An 18203-nucleotide genomic window follows, 5' to 3' on the forward strand; every position below is an offset into this window, starting at 1 on the left:
CCAATTACACTGACACGTCAAATCTTGATTTCATCTGCACGCACTACAAGCATGCAGTGTTGTTTTTGTTGTTGCCAGTGTTTTCATAGTTGTTCATTTTGTCAAATTTTCTGGTGTTTTAGCTACAATATTATGGTAATTAGTATTTATGAACCTATATCAATAACTTTTTTGACACTCAAATAGTAGTTAAAGCAAAAATGAATGATATACAGGAATTATGATTAATGAGTAACATTAGTACAAAAAACATTACTAAAGAGTCTGTATGATATGGTACAGAAGGAGGTCCATGGTGGGGGTGGCGGTGACACTATGAGTTACCGTACTGGATAACACCAACCCTAGTGATGCCAGTGGCCAGCCTCAAGTGCTTAACTGTTTGTACCACCCACAGAAAACTCTTAGCACAGTTCTCGGCAAATAGTAGTCAGTGAATGATAGTGACTATGATTCTGATTTTTATGGTTATGACAGTGATGGTGGGAAAAGAGAAGGAAAGGGGAAGGGGAAAAATAAAGACAGGTACCAATTTACACAAAGGAAATTATTTTATACTTTAAACTTACACTGTGAAAAAAACCTATGAACTGCCATTTCTAGAAATGATTTGTCATAATAGCTTTAAAATCACTGAACACTCAGACTATGGATGTTCTGGTCCTCAGTAAGAAACTAGAACATTTCCTTTTCAGACCATCAGCAAATATTTTCTGAGCGTCTCCTCTCTGTGCCTAGCTTATTTTAAGACATAATAAGCCATAGCCAGCTCATTGCTTCCAGCTCTAATGGTCTATGACGTTGTGAGGCTAAGTTTCTAAATACAGTAGCTACTGTAGCTCAAGGACAAGTCACATTGGTTGCTGTCAGCTTGGCATTTCCTAAGCATCGATTTAGTACCTTAGCTCCTAGATTTGAATGTGAAGAGTAGCGAGACCCTGAAGGCAGAGACACAAAAACCACCCCAAACACTATTGCCAGTAGGAAAAATGAAGGCGCTGTTTAATCTTTAACACATTTTCGTTGCTATCATTCCTCTTGGATTTGCTTTCAAAATTCTTTATTTTTTCAGGGGTAGTCCAGAAATCTTCATCCTAACGCCTCCTTTCTTTCAGCACTCACTATGGGCCGAGCATTGTAAATAGGTACTTCCCCTAACTTTATCCACAATCATTACAACAACCCATAGTGTTCCATGATCACACAGCTGGTAAGTGGCTCAGAACTTGGTTTAGAACAGAGCTGCTAGTTACTTTGACTTTCCATGTTACTAAAGCCTAGATCAGAAAAGAGGGACTCTGAGGAAAGTGTAACAGGGTTGGTTGCCTTTGTCAGCTATCAAATGTAGACCCTCTCCACTAAATTTGAAAGGACAAATAAAATATAGTTCTTTTTAATACCCCAACCTTAGCACTTATCACATGGCACTGCAATTAAATGTTTGCTCTCCCACATGCCTGCCTCACATCCAACTCTTTGAGGGCAAGGTAACTTTTTCTCATTCATCTTTACATTCTCAGTGCTAACACATAGGCACTTTGTAAATCTTATTGAATTAAATTATTAATGGGTCAAAGGGGGAAAAAAAACTGGTTATAGTAATGGAAACAAAACATTTTCTTATGCCTTTTTCATATACTAGATGCCCATTCCTCCCAAAAGCAGTTTTCTGATCTTTTTTGCCATTTCGCTATCCCAGGTCGGTTGATACGCTGAACCTAGCTTTCACTGTTTTGGCCTATACTTAATTGCACTTAACAAGGTAATGAGAAGTCAAAGTCTGTGTGGTTTATTTAGTTGTGCCTGTAATTTAATCAGAGGTTTATGTAGCCCAAATTTAGTAGTATTTGCATATTATTAAAAGTCTTTCTATTTTATTTACTACCATAGTAGTAGAAGAACGTTTTTAACATGTTGAAAGCTTATTATATCAGAAAGAAAAGATTCTTCTAAGATTGTTCAGTTTCCATTTTGAAAGTATTATGGGAGTAGCCCCAGCCTGAAGATCTCTTCTGATACTTTTTTTTTTTATCATCTCCTTTGTCACATTCAGTTTACAGCTTAAAGTGGGAATTTTTTTTAAGTGTGTTTTCCTGGCATCTCTTGTTTAACAGTGTCAGGGGTTTGTGTCCCTGGAACGAAAACTGTTTCTCCAGAGCCTTTTTTCTCTCAGCTTCCAGTGAAAAGAGGGGCGAGGCGAGCCAGTCGCTTACCACAAAGCAGTTCCACCACAAAGGAAAGATTAAGGGTTTAGAGAGAGGTCAATGTGGGTTTTTCTCTAACTAAACACTTTCCTAAAGTTTCCTTGTGGAAAAATAATGAAGTCATCTCAGAGTTTTTAAAGAATTTTTATTTCTTTTTCACCGTCTGCATTCGCTTGTCTTCTCAGCATGGATGTTTAATCTTCCTAGGCTTTGTGAATTGGCCCAAATGAATAAGTGGTGAGCTGTCTCTCTAGGAGCTAGAGGCTTATTCTAAGGGCCTAATCACTGAGTAAACACATCTTTGCCCTCCCTCTCACAACTGCGGTATAATACTCGAGATTCTAGCACAGTAACCTGGATATTGCAGGGACCAATGCTTTGAAATGCAGAATGATTGATCCTCTGAAACAGACAGTGCCTGATCTCTGCCTGCCTCTTTCTTCTTTTTTAAATTAAATATTGCCAAAGAGATGCTGTTTTATTGCTTGATATTGTGCATTAGTACCCTGGATTTCCAAGTTGAGTTTCAGTCAACACTGTAGGCTGCACTTAGAGGGAACTCTGCATGTTGGGTTTCTTAGGAGCCTCTTCGGCACATGTGTGTTTGGTTTGGAAGAGCATTTAAATTAAATCAGTGAGATAGCAATGTAAATCACTAATCTCTTTCCCAAAGTCTAATGTTCCATTGCAGTGTTCTTGAGAGAAATAGGCATTTTAAAGATTTAGCCAATGCCATTGTTTGGTTGGAAATATACTGATTTAAAAGTGGACAGCTCTCTTGTTCCCAGTAGCTCATTAAATGTAGTTGCTGAGATACCATCAAGCAGAATTAGAGGCTGACATCCCTCTGTCTGTTCAGCTAGAGTGCTCCTAAGAAGAGCTCTGAATTTGTTAGTGCTACCAGGTTCACGGTCCTTTCCGTAAAGCAGCAGCTTTCTTGGTTTGTTTACTGAAACTGATTTGGCATTGCCACTGCCATTTTGTGTCTTTTTTGCCAGAGGTTTGGTAGCAGATTCAAGTTTACTTCATCAAACATACTGGGACCTATGCTAGCTTGAAGGTACAAAGAAGACCTAGAGAGACCCAACCTTCACTCTAGAGAGACTTAGGCTAGAGGAGAAACTGGTAAACAAGTATTAGTGAAAGAGGTAGAAGCCCAGAAAAGGAAGCACTTAACTCTGCCTGAGGAGTCACGACAGGTTTTATAGAGGCATTTGCTTTGAGTCTGAAAGGATGAGTAGGAATTTGCTAGATAAGTATCTCTCCAACAATGTCTCTGATTACAAACTTCCTAAAAGCCAGCTAATGTTATCTGCAGACATCAACATAGATGAAGAAACACCGAGATTTGCCTCCTGCTGGGCTGACACAAAGAGTATTTCAACAAATGCTTTTAGAATGAATGAATAAATGAATTAACACACAGAAGCTGAGTGGCATCAGCTGAGCCACTTATACTCAGGAGTCCTAGCCTGATTCCCATTGCATACTATTTCCGAAAACTGGAGAAGCCCTGATGCTATGAGCAGTGGCCTACTGGCATCTTTGTATGGTATGAGTCCAGCATCCTTGACTACAGTATGATTGATTTCTCTGCACTGGCTATAGTATCAGAAAAAGAACACTAGGTCTGTAGTCAGACAAGCTGGGTTCCAGTCCCAGCTGTACTGCTTACTAACTAGCTGTGGAATTGGGGGCAAATCAGCTTTTCTAAACCTCAGTTTCCACATATGTTAATGAAGTTCAGAATACCTATTTTACACATTTATTCTGGGGATTAAAGTAGATAATGGGTGTGAAAGTAACTAAACAGTGCCTCCCATTCATAGTAGGTGCTCAGTGAATGCTTTTGGAATCTTATTCTGTCTACCTCTGGGTACCCTCGTCTGGTATAAAATTTAGCTTTAAAGAAAATATTTTTATGATTACTTTTTATTATTATAATTTGAATTCTTTATCAGGAAAATTCCAAGCATCAGACTTCTTTAGTCTTTCATCAGCATGAATCCTATATTTATCTATAAAGGTCTTTTTGTTTAGAATCCCATACAGCAACTTGTTTTTTTTTTTTGCTATTATCACGTCCTTATTTAATATGAAGAGAAACACCTTCAGCTTTCTTTAAATTGTTGTTTGACAAAATTTCATAAGTTGCTTTGTATATTGCTGTTTACCGTAAAATCTTATCTTCTCGTGTCCTCAGAGCTGTAGCTATTCTTAAACCCATCTCTTCTACAAAGTAGCACTGAGCAGTTATTCAACAATTTAGACTGTTTTGTTGTTAAAGCTGATGTGTCGCAAATTATGTTGTAGAATTTCAGTTTATAGTTTCAGTTCTTTTATTGACTATCCAACTATGATTGAGGACACTTTTGCACTTAAATAAGGGAACACATTAAGGACTTTGAAAATTACCGTGGATCTAAAACGAAACTTCTTTTCTTTTCAGACCTTTCCCTTTCAAGTAAAAGACTAGTCAGTTTTCAGACTTTTGAAATATTTTTTTACAGGGATTTAGCCATTTAATTTTAGTATTTTTCTCTGCGTAGTTGAATAGTTCAAAATTAATATTTCATGACATATGTAAGATGTGTATTAAATATGAAGAATGATAAATCCATTTTACTTAAGGAAAATGCAATTCTATTGCAATTTCTGCTTGAGACAGGCTTGCACATTTTAACAGAAATTTGTGACGGCAGTCTGTAAAACAGGAGAGAGATAATCATCCTAGCTTCTTTAGAGTATAAGGAAGCAAATCCATTCACATTAGTAGATGCTTTAAGAACTCTAAGTGTAAGGTACTCTTTCAGGGAATAGCATTTAATTTTTGTCTTTGCTGTTCATATTGACTGACTGTGTCTTTACAAAATTCAAGATATCTTACATTAGTGGATATTTTAATTGATCAGTCTTGTCTTCTGTTTTCAGAGAAAGCTTCTTGCTATCTACCTCCACCATGATGAAAGTGTATTAACCAACGTGTTCTGCTCACAAATGCTTTGTGCTGAATCCATTGTCTCTTATCTGAGTCAAAATTTTATAACCTGGGCTTGGGATCTGACAAAGGACACCAACAGAGCAAGGTAACAATGTTCACAAGTTATAAGTTGAGCTTTGTTTTTTTTTTAAGTCATCACTGTGTTTGGTTTCTTATCGTCATAGACATTTCTCATCCTCAACATTAAATTTTCTACCTTTACATTTCATTAAAACACGTGCAGCTATTTATAATTGTGAAAACATACCTAAACTTAAAAAGACTCTTCTTAAGTTTAATAATCACCACAAAACAAAAACAAAAATCACTTCTCTAGTCTTTGTTGCAATAAGACAGATACAGTAAATTTCTAATATGTTGTTGAACATTTAGAGAAATCTGTGTTTTTAATAATGTTCAGAAAAGGCAAGGCAAGTCTGACATATAGTCCTAGTGGTAAGTTTATTTTTTAATAACTTCAGTGAAGAAGGCAGGATATTCCGGACCAATCCAGTGGTATTGGTAATAGCTTAACTCTAGCATATGCTAATTGATGTAATCGCGTTATTGAACACATTCTTTTGCACACAACCAGCAATACATCCATATTCTCAATAGGAAAAAAAAATCCCTTTCCTAGCTGTCAGCATAAGTTTACTTAGTTTGTTAATCATAATATCTATAAGTGATGAATAATTCTTCATATTTTGCCTGTTTGAGTTTCCCATATGAAATCTATTTCATCATGTTTAATTACACATGTGGCCATAACATCTCATGATGCTACTTTGGGTGTGTTAACACAATCATAATCACAGGCTTCGGGCTTGTGAACAGGGAGATTAAATTAATTTCAAGGCAAGTGTCTGTTGTAATTAACTAATTTAAGCAATTATAGAACATTTCGAAGTCATCAGATTTGTCTTTTTATTATTTTATGGCTCATTGAATTTTTGGTTATCATTCAGACTTTGTTTTATGTAATCTGAATGTGTAAAGAAAGATGATTCCTCCCTTAAATGTGAAGTAAAAGAGTGTCGAAGCAATTTCTTCATCTAATACCTTATATCTTAAAGGCAAATGGTTAGGAAATTTCATAAGATGACTTCCTTCTGCCTTGGAAGTCTTCCCTGTTATACATAAGTAAAGAACCTTTAGCACCTGTATTTGTTTAAATTAAATCAGGTTATTATTCACACTCAGTTAAAGGTGATGAAAAGCAATGCCAAAAACAGATAAAAATGCAGCATCGAAGGTCTTTCATGAGGCTAAAATACATACACTGGAGACTTTGCTAAATCTTTTGCCATTCACTGGCAGTAAGGCATCTCCTTCTCTCCTTTTATCCACAACTTGATGGAGAAGGAAACACTATTTCTAAACCATCTGTAGTGGCTAAGTTCAGCTGGCTACCTGCTGTTATTTTGTTCTATCCTCCATTTAATTCCTTAGTTCCTTTTATTTTACAATGACAAAAAATTGCAGTGTAGTTTCTTTTGAAAAACAGTGTTTGAGGGTTTTTTTTTTTTTTTTTTTTTAATGGCTAGCAATCAACAGCCATGTAATTGCTTTGTTATGTTTTACTAAAGAAGTCTGTTAAGTAGCACAACTTTGATACACTAGTACTAAGAGTTTGCAGGTTACAGAGACACCTGTGGTGACCAAAGCGACAGAAGCTGCTTATTAGAAAAAGCCAGTACAGCTGTGTCCTATTAACTCCTTATGACACTTTTTTAAACACAAAATAAAGGCCTTGTTTAAGGCTTTAGAGCTATTTCTGAATGAATTGCAGGACTGACTATGAAGTGTGATAGGATATTTTAATCTACATTTTAAAAAATGAAGCATCCCATTATTAAGTTTCTGTCATGAAAATAAAAGGAAGTGATATTAAAGACTGAAAGTAGAAGCATCTAAGTTTTCAATTTAATGAACATTTATGGAACGAAAAATGAAGGAATGGGGAGAAAGAATGGAACAATTTCTGAAATTTAAGATACTTGGCATCCTTATTCAAAATCTGACTCTATCCATGTTACAGATTAAAGACAATTTTAAGTTAAGCCATTACATATCTCTGTATAAAGTAACTGAAATAAAATTACATAGGTACTTTTCATGTACACCTCCAATATTATTACTGTGAAGGCAAACAGGAAAATATACATTTTACAAATACAGGATGAAAATTCATTGGAATGTCATATTCCCAAAAGAGAGCAAAAGTGTATTTCCTTTGATACATTAAACTGTAAGAGAATTAACTAATTAGGCTAATTTATTGCCCTAAGAAAGGGTTTAGCTTACCCACAGCTTTCTTACTGCTTATCATAGCTATATTTAAATAAAATTGTCTAATTGAGTTTCCTGCTCTATGATCTTTCTTGGATTTTTATCACCACACTTCTCTGAAGTTGTTTGTCATGAAAATTGAGTGTGTGATCCATTAGATGCTTTCAACTTGGAGTAACCAAACCTCAAACTTTCACTCCCAACTCAGTAGAGGACTGTTTCTCTAATATTTATTGATCAGTGGTATACATATCAAAAGTTGTTGTGCTGTCATTTGCATATTACCAGAATGCTAAAGTAGGGCAGATTCATATATGGAAATGCAGAAGAGATTTCTAGGCACACAAATAAAATTGTTGCTGTGGATTTCCTTTTAACTGTTATCTCCTTATGACAAATGTAATTGTTTGATGGATTGTTTGTCTAGTCCCATGTATGACTATCCTAGTTCAGGTTAACATATAGATTTAGAGAATCCTGGGCCTGTAAACTGTTTAATCTGGATGCTGTTTTGTCTGGTTTTCTGAGACTATCCACTGATGTTATAGCTGGGGCCATTGATGCCCAAGATGGGAAAGGACTTGGCCAAGAAAATTTACTTTTGCTTAAGGAATGCTCTAATTAAGCCTATAGAAACCTTAGCCTTCTGGTCACAATTTACTGTGAATTTTTCATGTGTATAGAAGATAAGTGAAGGATATCGAACTAAGTGAATGTTTTGGTAAAGTTACTAGACTATGAATGTCACAAATATGAGTTTCACTCACTGTTATATTTCCTGATTTTTCTAACAAACCAGATTTTAAAAGAAGCAGATTTCCATAGAATGTCGCTATTTTCCACCCCTGTGATGTTGATGATTTGGATTTCCCACCTCTAAAATGACTCTTAATAACTTTCTAAGTTGAATACTTAATTGGCCAGCCCACATCTATATAAAATGAGTTGGAATAATTTGTAGATTGATCTTGAAACATTCCAAATATGAACTGAGACATCAAACTTTAACAGTAATGATTATGTGCCTGTCTTCTCCTCAACTAAATTGTGATCTTCTGGAAGAGCTTATTTGTTTTATTTGTCTTATTAAACAAGACACTTAAAAAAATTCCAAGAGAAAAAAGTCAATAAGCATTTGGCAAATAAATGTATGTATCCAATTCTGTCTAAGAATGTTGCTTATAATTTCAGTATTTCATGTCTAAATGTCAGTTTCTTGCTTGGAAAACTGCAGTGTTGTTGGCCACCATGTCCAGCTGGATTTGAGGGCCATTCTTTCATAAAGTCATAGGCATAAAGCCCTTGTTACCCTTAAGAAGGGCTGGAGGGTATAATTTCCTAAATATCCATTTAATTAGTGATTCTGGTAGAAACAGTAGGATGAACCTAAAAATGAAAGAGCTAGAAACAGATAGGTAATAGTAAACAAGTAGCTCTGTGGCACAATGGTTAAGCGCTTGGCCGCTAACTGAAAGGCTGGTGCTTCCAACCCACCAACCAGCTCTGCAGGAGAAGAGACCTGGAGATCTACTCATGTAAAGATTTCAGCCTAGGAAACCCTATGGGGCAGTTCTATTCTGTCCTATAGGGTCACTATAAGTCAGAATCAACTTGACAACACACAACAACAATAGTAAACAAGGAGATCCTGCAATCACTTCTGGAAGTGACTAAAGACTATCTTAAGGAAGGTATATATTTCTTTACATTTGTTCATTGAGGAAACATTTACCAAATGTTTACTGTGAACCAGGAGTGGTGCTATGCACTGAGGATGAAAAGATAAACAACACACAGTCTTAACCCTCAAAACACTCATAGTCTAGCAAGTAAGCTAGACATAAGAACAGATATATAACATGAGGTATGTACAAAGTACTTTGGGAGTATAGAGGAACATCATAGTAAGTTACTCTACCTGCGGGGACAAGGGAAGGGCTTGAAAGAGGAGCTGACATAGAACGATGAATTTGAATTTTATTCTTTCTGTTCAGAGATTTTTATATTAGTATTATTCATAGTCTGTTGGATTGCAGATATTTGCTATTCTTTACAAAGGGTATTGGTATTTAAAACGTCACAGTTAGATACCTGGAATGAAGGATCAGTGGTTGAGGTAATTGTGGAGGAAAGAAAAAACAGAGGGAGCTGGCCAGCTAATATAATCCTGTATGATCTGAACCAGAGAGAGGATTCAGTGCAACCAACCAGGATGGACAGATCCAAAGAAGTTATTTTGTTAAGGATTCATCTCAGTACTGGCATATGCTTACAGGCAGATTATGAAGCAGAGTCCACATCCCCTTCTGGATGTATAACATGTAGAAAACCATCATGGATTTAACTAATACAGCAAAAATATTTTTGAGCCCCTTATATTCTTAGTGAATGAGTGCTTATCTATGAACGAATAATTTCTAAAAATTCAGTGTTTCTCTTGCTTCAGTCTGGGTTAAAATGTACATCCTATATACTCCCATAATATCGCTATATTAATTTGTATTAACGGGTGTCAGAAGAGACTCTGAAACTTGTTCTTGAACGTAGAGTAGCTAAAGCGAAAGGAAGAAATGATAAAGTGAAAGAGCTGAACACAGGATATCAAAGGGCAGATCGAGAAGGCAAAGTAAAGTATCATAATGAAATGTGTAAAGACCTGAAATTAGAAAACCAAAAGGGAAGAACTCACTTGGCATTTCCCAAACTGAAAAGAACTGAGGAAAAAATTCAAGCCTCGAGTTGCAATATTGAAGGATTCTATAGGCAAAATATTGAACGACACAGGAAGCATCAAAAGAAGATGGAAGGAATACACAGAGTCACTGTATCAAAAAGAATTGGTCAACTTTCAACCTTTTCAGGAGGTAGCATGTGATAAAGAACCCAGCTGCGCTGAAGGCATTGGTGAAAAACAAGGCTCCAGACAATTAACAGAATACCAGTTGCGATGTTTCAACAAACAGATGCAACGCTGAAAGCACCCACTCATCTGTGCCAAGAAATTTGGAAGACAGCTACCTGGCCAACCAACTGGAAGTGATCCATATTCATGCCCATTCCAAAGAAAGGTGATCCAATGGAATGAGGAAATTATTGAACAATGTCATTAATATTACAAGCAAGTAAAATTTTGCTGAAGATAACTCAAAAACAGTTGCAGCAGTATATCGACAGGGAGCTGCCGGAAATTCAAGCCAGATTCAGAAGAGACCATAGAACGAGGGATATGATTCCTGATGTCAGATGGATTTTGGCTGAAAGCAGAGAATACCAGAAAGATGTTTACCTGTGTTTTATTAACTATGCAAAGGCGTTTGACTGTATGGATCATAACAAATTATGGATAACTGCAAAGAATGGGGATTCCAGAACACTTAATTTTGCTCATGAGGAACCTGTACATAGATCAAGAGGAAGTTGTTCAGACAGAACAGGGGGATACCGCGTGGTTTAAAATCAGGAAAGGATTATATCCTTTCACTATACATAGTCAATCTGTATGCTGAGCAGATAATCCGAGAAACCGGACTATATGAAGAACAATGCGGCATCAGGATTGCAGGAGGACTTATTAACAACCTGCGTTATGCAGATAACACAACCTTGCTTGCTGAAAGCAAAGAAGACTTGAAGCACTTACTGATGAAAATCAAAGACTTCAGCCTTCAGTATGGATTATACCTCAACATAAAGAAAACAAAAATTCTTAAACGAGACCAATAAGCAACATCATGATAAGTGGAGGAAAGAGTGAAGTTGTCAAGGATTTCATTTTACTTGGATCCACAGTTAACGCCCATGGAAGCAGCAGTCAAGAAATCAAATGAGCTATTACATTGGGCAAATCAGCTGCAAAAAACTTTAAAGTGCTGACAAGCAAAGATGTCACTTTGAGGACTAAGGTGCACCTGACCCAAGTCATAGTATTTTCAATTGCTTCATATGCCTGCAAAAGCTGGACAATGAATAAGGAAGACCAAAGAAGAATTGATGCCTTTGAATTATCGTGTTGGTGAAGAATACTGAATATACCGCAGACTGCCAGAAGAAAGTAGAATGTGTCTTGGAAGTACAGCCAGAGTGCTCCTTAGATGCAAAGATGGGAAGACTTCGTCTCACATACTTTGGACATGTTATCAGGACAGACTAGTCCCTGGGAAAGGACATCATGCTTGGTAAAGTAGAGAGTCAACAAAAAAGAGGAATACCCTCAATGAGTTGGATTGACACAGTGGCTGCAATGATAGGCTGAAACATAGCAACGATTATGAGGGTGGTGCAGGACCGGGCAGTGTTTCCTTCTGTTGTACATAGGGTCGCTATGAGTCCAACCGACTCCTAGGCACCTAACAACAACAATTTGTATTAATGGCACTCATTACGTTGTATGGTTATCATCTTGCTAGGTTGTCAGCTCCCTGAAGGCAGGAAGCTATGTCTGCCATCCTTTTGCTTTACACAGTGCCTTAAAAACAGTAAGCGCTATATTAATAAACAGTCTCTAAAAGGCTTATTGAACAATTATGGATAAAAGAGAACAGATTGTGTAGTAGCAAGAACATTGGAAATGTTCCTATATCCCTTTAATTGTGTGATCATCTCCCTCAGCCACTAACCGGACTAATAAAGCTAAAGCCTTCATTCTCCTTGCAGAATGAATTTAAAATGTCCAGACTGGGTACCTTGTCCTCTTTTGGCCCCGTAGAAAATATCTTGGCCTATGCTTATGCACCCCAGGCAACCCCAGTCCATCTAGAAAGAGGCTTGAATCCCAAACCAGATGAGTTCATTCAGGGGTTCCAGAGTTTCTTTTGTAGATTCACCAAGTTTCCGTGATAACCCAGAAGCAACTGACTTCCCAAATTGGGCCATTCTGGGATGCTGCTGAGCCTTCTGCAGTGGTGGTAGCATTGATTAAAGTAAACATGTTCATGAGAACAGAGTGCTAAACTGGCTACACTGCAAGATGAGCCAAGCAACCAGACAAGTTCCCGTTAAGCACATCAGAATTAACATTACACTATATAAAGCACAATAAGCGTCAATTTGCTTCCCACTATTAGAGTTATTTGGATGCCTACTGGATGCATGGGAGCATTGGGACATCAGTGCCCTCCAGTCTGATCTGTGGGCTCTTAGATGAAGTTGCTTCATCAAGGAAAGCCACATAAGATAAGTAGCACAGTAAACCACTAGTATTAACCACTAATAAGTGCTTTAGTGGGTGTCACTTACTCTGACCAGGAGGGCCCATAAGACAAGTGTCTCATTTTGTCCATCCAGTATAGGTGCTGCTTATATTATCTAATTCTACAAAACTTGCAGTCAAACACTGAATTTAACTAGTATAGTGCCAAGTGGGTAATCAGCCAGCTATGAGTGCTGAAGAATGAGTTGCTTTATTTAAGTTCCTGAGGTGAAAATGTTCCTCACACCAGTGTTCATGCTACAAAGTGTTAAATCAAGCATTGCACACTATTTCTAGGCAGTGTTCAGAGTAGCTGCTAACAGTTCCCTAAGGATTACTGACAGTGTCTGGGCTACAGAGGTTGCATATAACATGTACATAGCACTGTATTAAATTTTGCATACACAGTGCTAGTGTTCGTAGACAGGAGGAGTTCTGTTGCCTGTCTATAGTAGCTTTTGAACTTAATGCCCTTGGGTGGAGTGTTTCAGGTCACTGCAAACTTCCCGCTGCTGTGCTGACAGGTACTTGTTAGCCTTAATATTCTAGTGATAGTTTTCCACATTACTTAATCTTTGGTAAGAGTTAATTGACTTAAAGTACTTATTATCAACAGGCTCTCTTCACCTGCACTTTCAATGTCAGTAATTAGCCGTATTCACAGTGGCTAACCCTTAATTCCAAACCACTCAGTGGTTCATGCCTGGCTGAAGCCTAGCTGACCATGTTACTCTAACCCTATACTTCCATGTGTTCCAGCAAATATAGCCCAGGTGTGGGGTCTGCATGGGAGACACAAGGAGTGTTAATTTCCAGCTGCTACCCTAGGAGCAAATGTGGATTCTGCAGAAGTAGCTAATAAAACAGATGTACATGTTGTGGTCATGGTACTAAGGCTTCCAGAGAGCCTTCATGCCAGATTTTCGTGTAATTTTCCCCAAATTTCTTTATTCCCTTTGTGCAAAATTTTCTTTCCAGTTCTTTTAAAGGAAGTGTATTGCCATCCTAAACATCCCGGGTCAAGGACTTAATTAATGCTTTAAAATAAAGGTTCCAAAACACCAGGAGAGTTTGTCATTTTCTCCCTGGTTTGTTTTGTGAAGAGGGAGGAGAGAAGGTGAGGAGGAACCCCTCCTGTTCCATGATTACATCCTACCCACTCATTTTCTCCTTTTCTCCTCTGCTTTTGATTTTTAGCGGCGGTCTTAACAGAATGTCAAGATCAATTTGCAGCATGGTTTAACTCAAGGTTTGCGTTCTGCCAGCAGCCATTGTCCCTGCAAACAATGCCGTGTGTTCTTGTAACTTCAGAAGCTTTTCGAAGGATCATGGCAAGGGCAGCATCTAATGACTTTATTAGTGTAGGGTTTCAAAATGGGCTCAGTAATTGTTCATATCTTTTTGTCAGCAAGTCATAATTACTGCTCAGCATTGTCCAAGGGTGCACTTGTGAATAGTTTCCTAACAGTACTGAAAGGAGGGGAAAGGATAAAAGGTGATGGCCTGTTTCGCTTGAGAACAAGCCAGTCTGTATATAGATGATGGCTAAACTGTTTATAATACATTCCTCACTCTTTTCGAAATAGAAGATTATCCTTTTAAAAATGTTCTTTGAGATAATTTTAAATTACCAGTTTGCAAGCCTTTTTTTACTCTGGTTTGGATACTTCCCTTGCTACTACTTAGTACTGTATCATAACTGCCCGGTGGTACTTGCATTGCATCTAAAAGCATTTGAGTAAAAGAAAAATAATAAATAAGCAATTTTTTCTTTATATTAATCTGATTTTTACTATTCAGGAAATACGCATTTAAATCAGATGCAGTTGTCAGTAGACAGTCTATTTGAAAACTGTTGTTTGAAAAGAACAATGAAAAGGTAATACTGTTGACAAACTAGTACAGAAGAACGACATTGTAAGTTTTTATCAAATCCTGTTTTCCTCATGCACCAGATCTTTCTTGTTGCCTATTAATCTTCTCCTTGGTCTTTCTCCTAAGCACTCTGTGCTTTGAACATTCTAGGTATCTTGATTGTGAGTCACAGAATTAAAAGAATCATTGCCTTCTTAAGGTGTATGAAGGTTTAGCTTAATACCAAGCCTTTGCCCCTTTCTTTGTGCTCTGTTGCTGAACCCTTTCCTGATTTGTGACTCCCTGTGGTGTACTTATGTACAGTTACGTGCAAATATTCACTTCTAATAGCTAGTTCTCCTTGTGTTTTAGGATATACCAATTCAAGTAAATATGACTGCCAGAGATACTGATCCAGTGTTTATATAGGTTATGAAACTTGAGTTATCTAATGAAACAAATTCTAAAAATAAGATATTTTTAAAATGAAATATCTTTTTTGATTGGTTGTTTTTAGTATATCCCATCATGTCTTTTGCTTTTCTTCTTGCCTGAAATTGAAAAGGTCTCATGAAAGATTTGTCTGTTTTCTAACTGTATTAATAATTTTTATATCCATGGTTGTTTCTGAAGAATTTTTACTAATCATATCACCTATGCCATTTAAATTGGTAGCAGATTCTTCCTCTTCCATAAACACTGGTAGTAAAACAGAGAAATTATAAAAGAAACATATTGATCCCATCAAATAAAACCAGGTATGGAAACTAGAACTAGTTTCTGGCTTTTTTCCCACTGTTTGACTGTCAGTCTGCATAGATAGTGTCGGTCTGCAAAGAAGTTTTAGTGCCCGATAGTTTTTTTATTTTCCCCCCAAATAAATTTTTGTTTAATTCCATGCCTGGCACAAAAGCAGAAAGCTCATCACTTCATCATCTGTTGACTAGCTTTCTGTTACAGAAGTAGATGGCTGTGCTCTGGAAATGTCCTTCCTCCAACTATAGGGGCTGACCTTTCTTCTCAGGCTGAAGTACCTGCTGAACTGCTCGGTGAAGCTAGTTTATCCAGAGTTGCTGGAAAATCTCCAGTTTCCCTGCAGGCCAATCTAGAAAAGTAGCCTGAGAATCGATGCCCTGTCACCCCTTAGACTTTCACCTGGCACGACTCTGCCTTCCAAGCTCTTTGTGGTTCCTGCATTCTTCCGAGAGCAGCATTCCAGGGCTGACAATCACCAGTGGGGTCCTTCTCACCTGCTTCCTGATGCTTATGATTATGCAACACCCTCCTCAGAAATTTTGGACAAGTTAAAAAAGATATCACTCATGATCCCAATGACTCTTCATTTTGCATACTTTCTCATTTTTTTAAAATTTTTTCCTCAGTATTGTGTAAGGTCTTACCCGTCACCAAAGTTACCACTTATCTATTGTCTGTTTAGTGTTTTTCCCTATCATTTTTGCATACGCTCTCATTTTTGTATAGTTGCAAGCATAATTTTAATTTTTTGCATACTTGCACTTAGTATCCATTTAGTTTTGTATGTTTTTATTATTTTTATTGTTGTCTTTTAAGTGAAAGTTTACAATTCAAGTTAGTCTCTCATACAAAAATGTATACATACATTGTTTTGTGACCCTACTTGCTCTCCCTATACTGTGACGGCACACTCTTTCTTTCCACCTCAGATTTCCTGTGTCTATTCACCCAGCTCTGGATGAGAGCTGCTCTTTTAATCTCATGTATCTACTTGAGCTAAGAAGCACAGCCTTCATGAGTATCATTTTATGTCCCATAGTCCAGTCTAATCTTTGTCTGAAGAGTTGGCCTTGGGAATGGTTTTAGTTTTGGGCTAACAGAGAGCCTGGGGGCCACGTCTTCCAGGGTCCCTCCAGTCTCAATCAAACCATTAAGTCTGGTCTTTTGACTAGAATTTGAGTTCTGAACCCCACTTTTCTCCTGCTTCGTCAGGGACTCTCTGTTGTGTTCCCTATCAGGTGGTCATTGTGGTAGCCGGGCACCATCTAGTTCTTCTGGTCTCAGGCTGATGAAGTCTGTGGTTTATGTGAGTGCCCAATAATTTTGATGATATAATCTACCAAATATCCATCAAAAAATTGAAAGAGTAAATAACTGTTAGTCTGGAATTAGGGAGTGAGGTGGAATCCTGTGTCTTATATGTTTGGGTAGTTCATTAGGAAATAGATTTGGTGTCTTTTCTTCAAATATATGTTTGTATCTCTGAACTTTATTGCATTATGGTAGTAGAGAAGAATAATAGATAATTTTGTATTATTCACAAATAAAAAGTTAACTATAGGGATTTTTTTTTTTTTAAGCCATCTGTCAACTTATCTACTCTTGGCCAACTCAGTCTATAGCCACAGCAACAGTTTAAAGGATTCTCCTGAACAGTGTCCTTTCATGTACCTTTGCTTTCCTCAATCCATGATCAGCACCAAAGTCCTCTTTAGCATATACTTTTCTGTACACCTCTACTAAGAAAGGATGAGACAAGTGGACATGAAGAGTGAAGAAAGAGAAAAATTTGAGCTTTGCTTGCTGTACCTCAATCTGGGAAATTGTGTTGCCCAGTCCTAGCAAGTGAGATATTGGAGACTCTGAGCAGCTCCCAAATAAGTTGCTTAACAACTACAGCAACAAAACTTTATTATGTGGCTATTATAAAAGATATATATGGATTAACTTATTATTAAAGACTGAGTTTTGGTACAACTATTTTCTCAATGTTTATGCAGTCAGACATCAATCATAAGATGTAGAGCAGTTAAGAAGTGGGGCTCAGTCAGGCTGGGAATATGGAGAATAGGTAATATTAGGCAAGTGATGTAACATTTCTAGGCCTTTTTTTTTTTCATCCATGAAAGTTGGGAGCAGGGGCTTGCCCCAACCTATTTGACCTGAGATTTTTGATCTTTTATCTCTAAAATTCTATGATTTCCTAATGACTTGGACAGAACTGTTTTTAATAGACAAGTGAGAGTGAAGCAAGACTTCATTTTTTACATAAATGTTAGTAAAATTAATAAGGATGTTGTAGTATCAAAAGAGGTCTTAAAATGGTCTTAACCAGCTTTTGATCTTCTAGTCAGTTATCTCAGTAGGGTGTAGCTAAGAAAGTCGTAGTCATTTTCTGCCTCCTTTCACCCATCCTTACCCTTAAGAACTGTCTTCCAAACCTTGCCATTGGTAACAGAGGGCATCTGTTGAGAGAGTGGTAATAGCTAAGAGCAAGACTGTCACTACTGCTTTTAAAGGACCAAAATACGTAATAACTACAACCATTAACTGAGTACCTCTATGTGCCAGACACTATATATATAAGCTCATTTAATTCTCACTTATTTTGATTACCTTATTTAATCCTTTATATATGAGGAAACTATTTTTGCCTCAGAGATATTCTGTAACTTACCCAAGGCATGCAAATGGTTGTACCAGATATAAATCCCAAGTCTGCCTATGCTTTTCTGCTATATAATGCTTCGTTTCATGCCCTTTTCATACTGTATGATTTAGCAACAAAATTATATTTAATAGTTACTATATGTAAAGCCCTATGGGAGATATAATAGAAGTATAAGACATGGACCTTTTGTTTAGGGAACAAAGAAACATGTGAGTCACCAAATCTTAGATTTAGGAGATGGAAGCATCTTTAGTCAGT

General features: G+C 37.1%; 1 protein-coding gene across 4 annotated transcripts in view; it reads left to right on the plus strand.

Annotated features, from left to right (window-relative positions):
* FAF1 (Fas associated factor 1) overlaps positions 1-18203 on the plus strand; it is a 573118-nt gene that overhangs the window by 417458 nt on the left and 137457 nt on the right. For all 4 annotated transcript variants that reach the window (XM_023727090.1, XM_023727089.1, XM_023727088.1 and 1 more), the window contains exon 13: positions 5136-5290. In XM_023727090.1, the coding sequence (XP_023582858.1) occupies positions 5136-5290 (155 nt within the window). The remainder of the gene's footprint in view (positions 1-5135; positions 5291-18203) is intronic.

The sequence above is a fragment of the Trichechus manatus genome, unplaced genomic scaffold (genome assembly GCF_000243295.1).
Source record: "Trichechus manatus latirostris isolate Lorelei unplaced genomic scaffold, TriManLat1.0 scaffold00015, whole genome shotgun sequence".
NCBI classification, from domain to species: domain Eukaryota; kingdom Metazoa; phylum Chordata; class Mammalia; order Sirenia; family Trichechidae; genus Trichechus; species Trichechus manatus.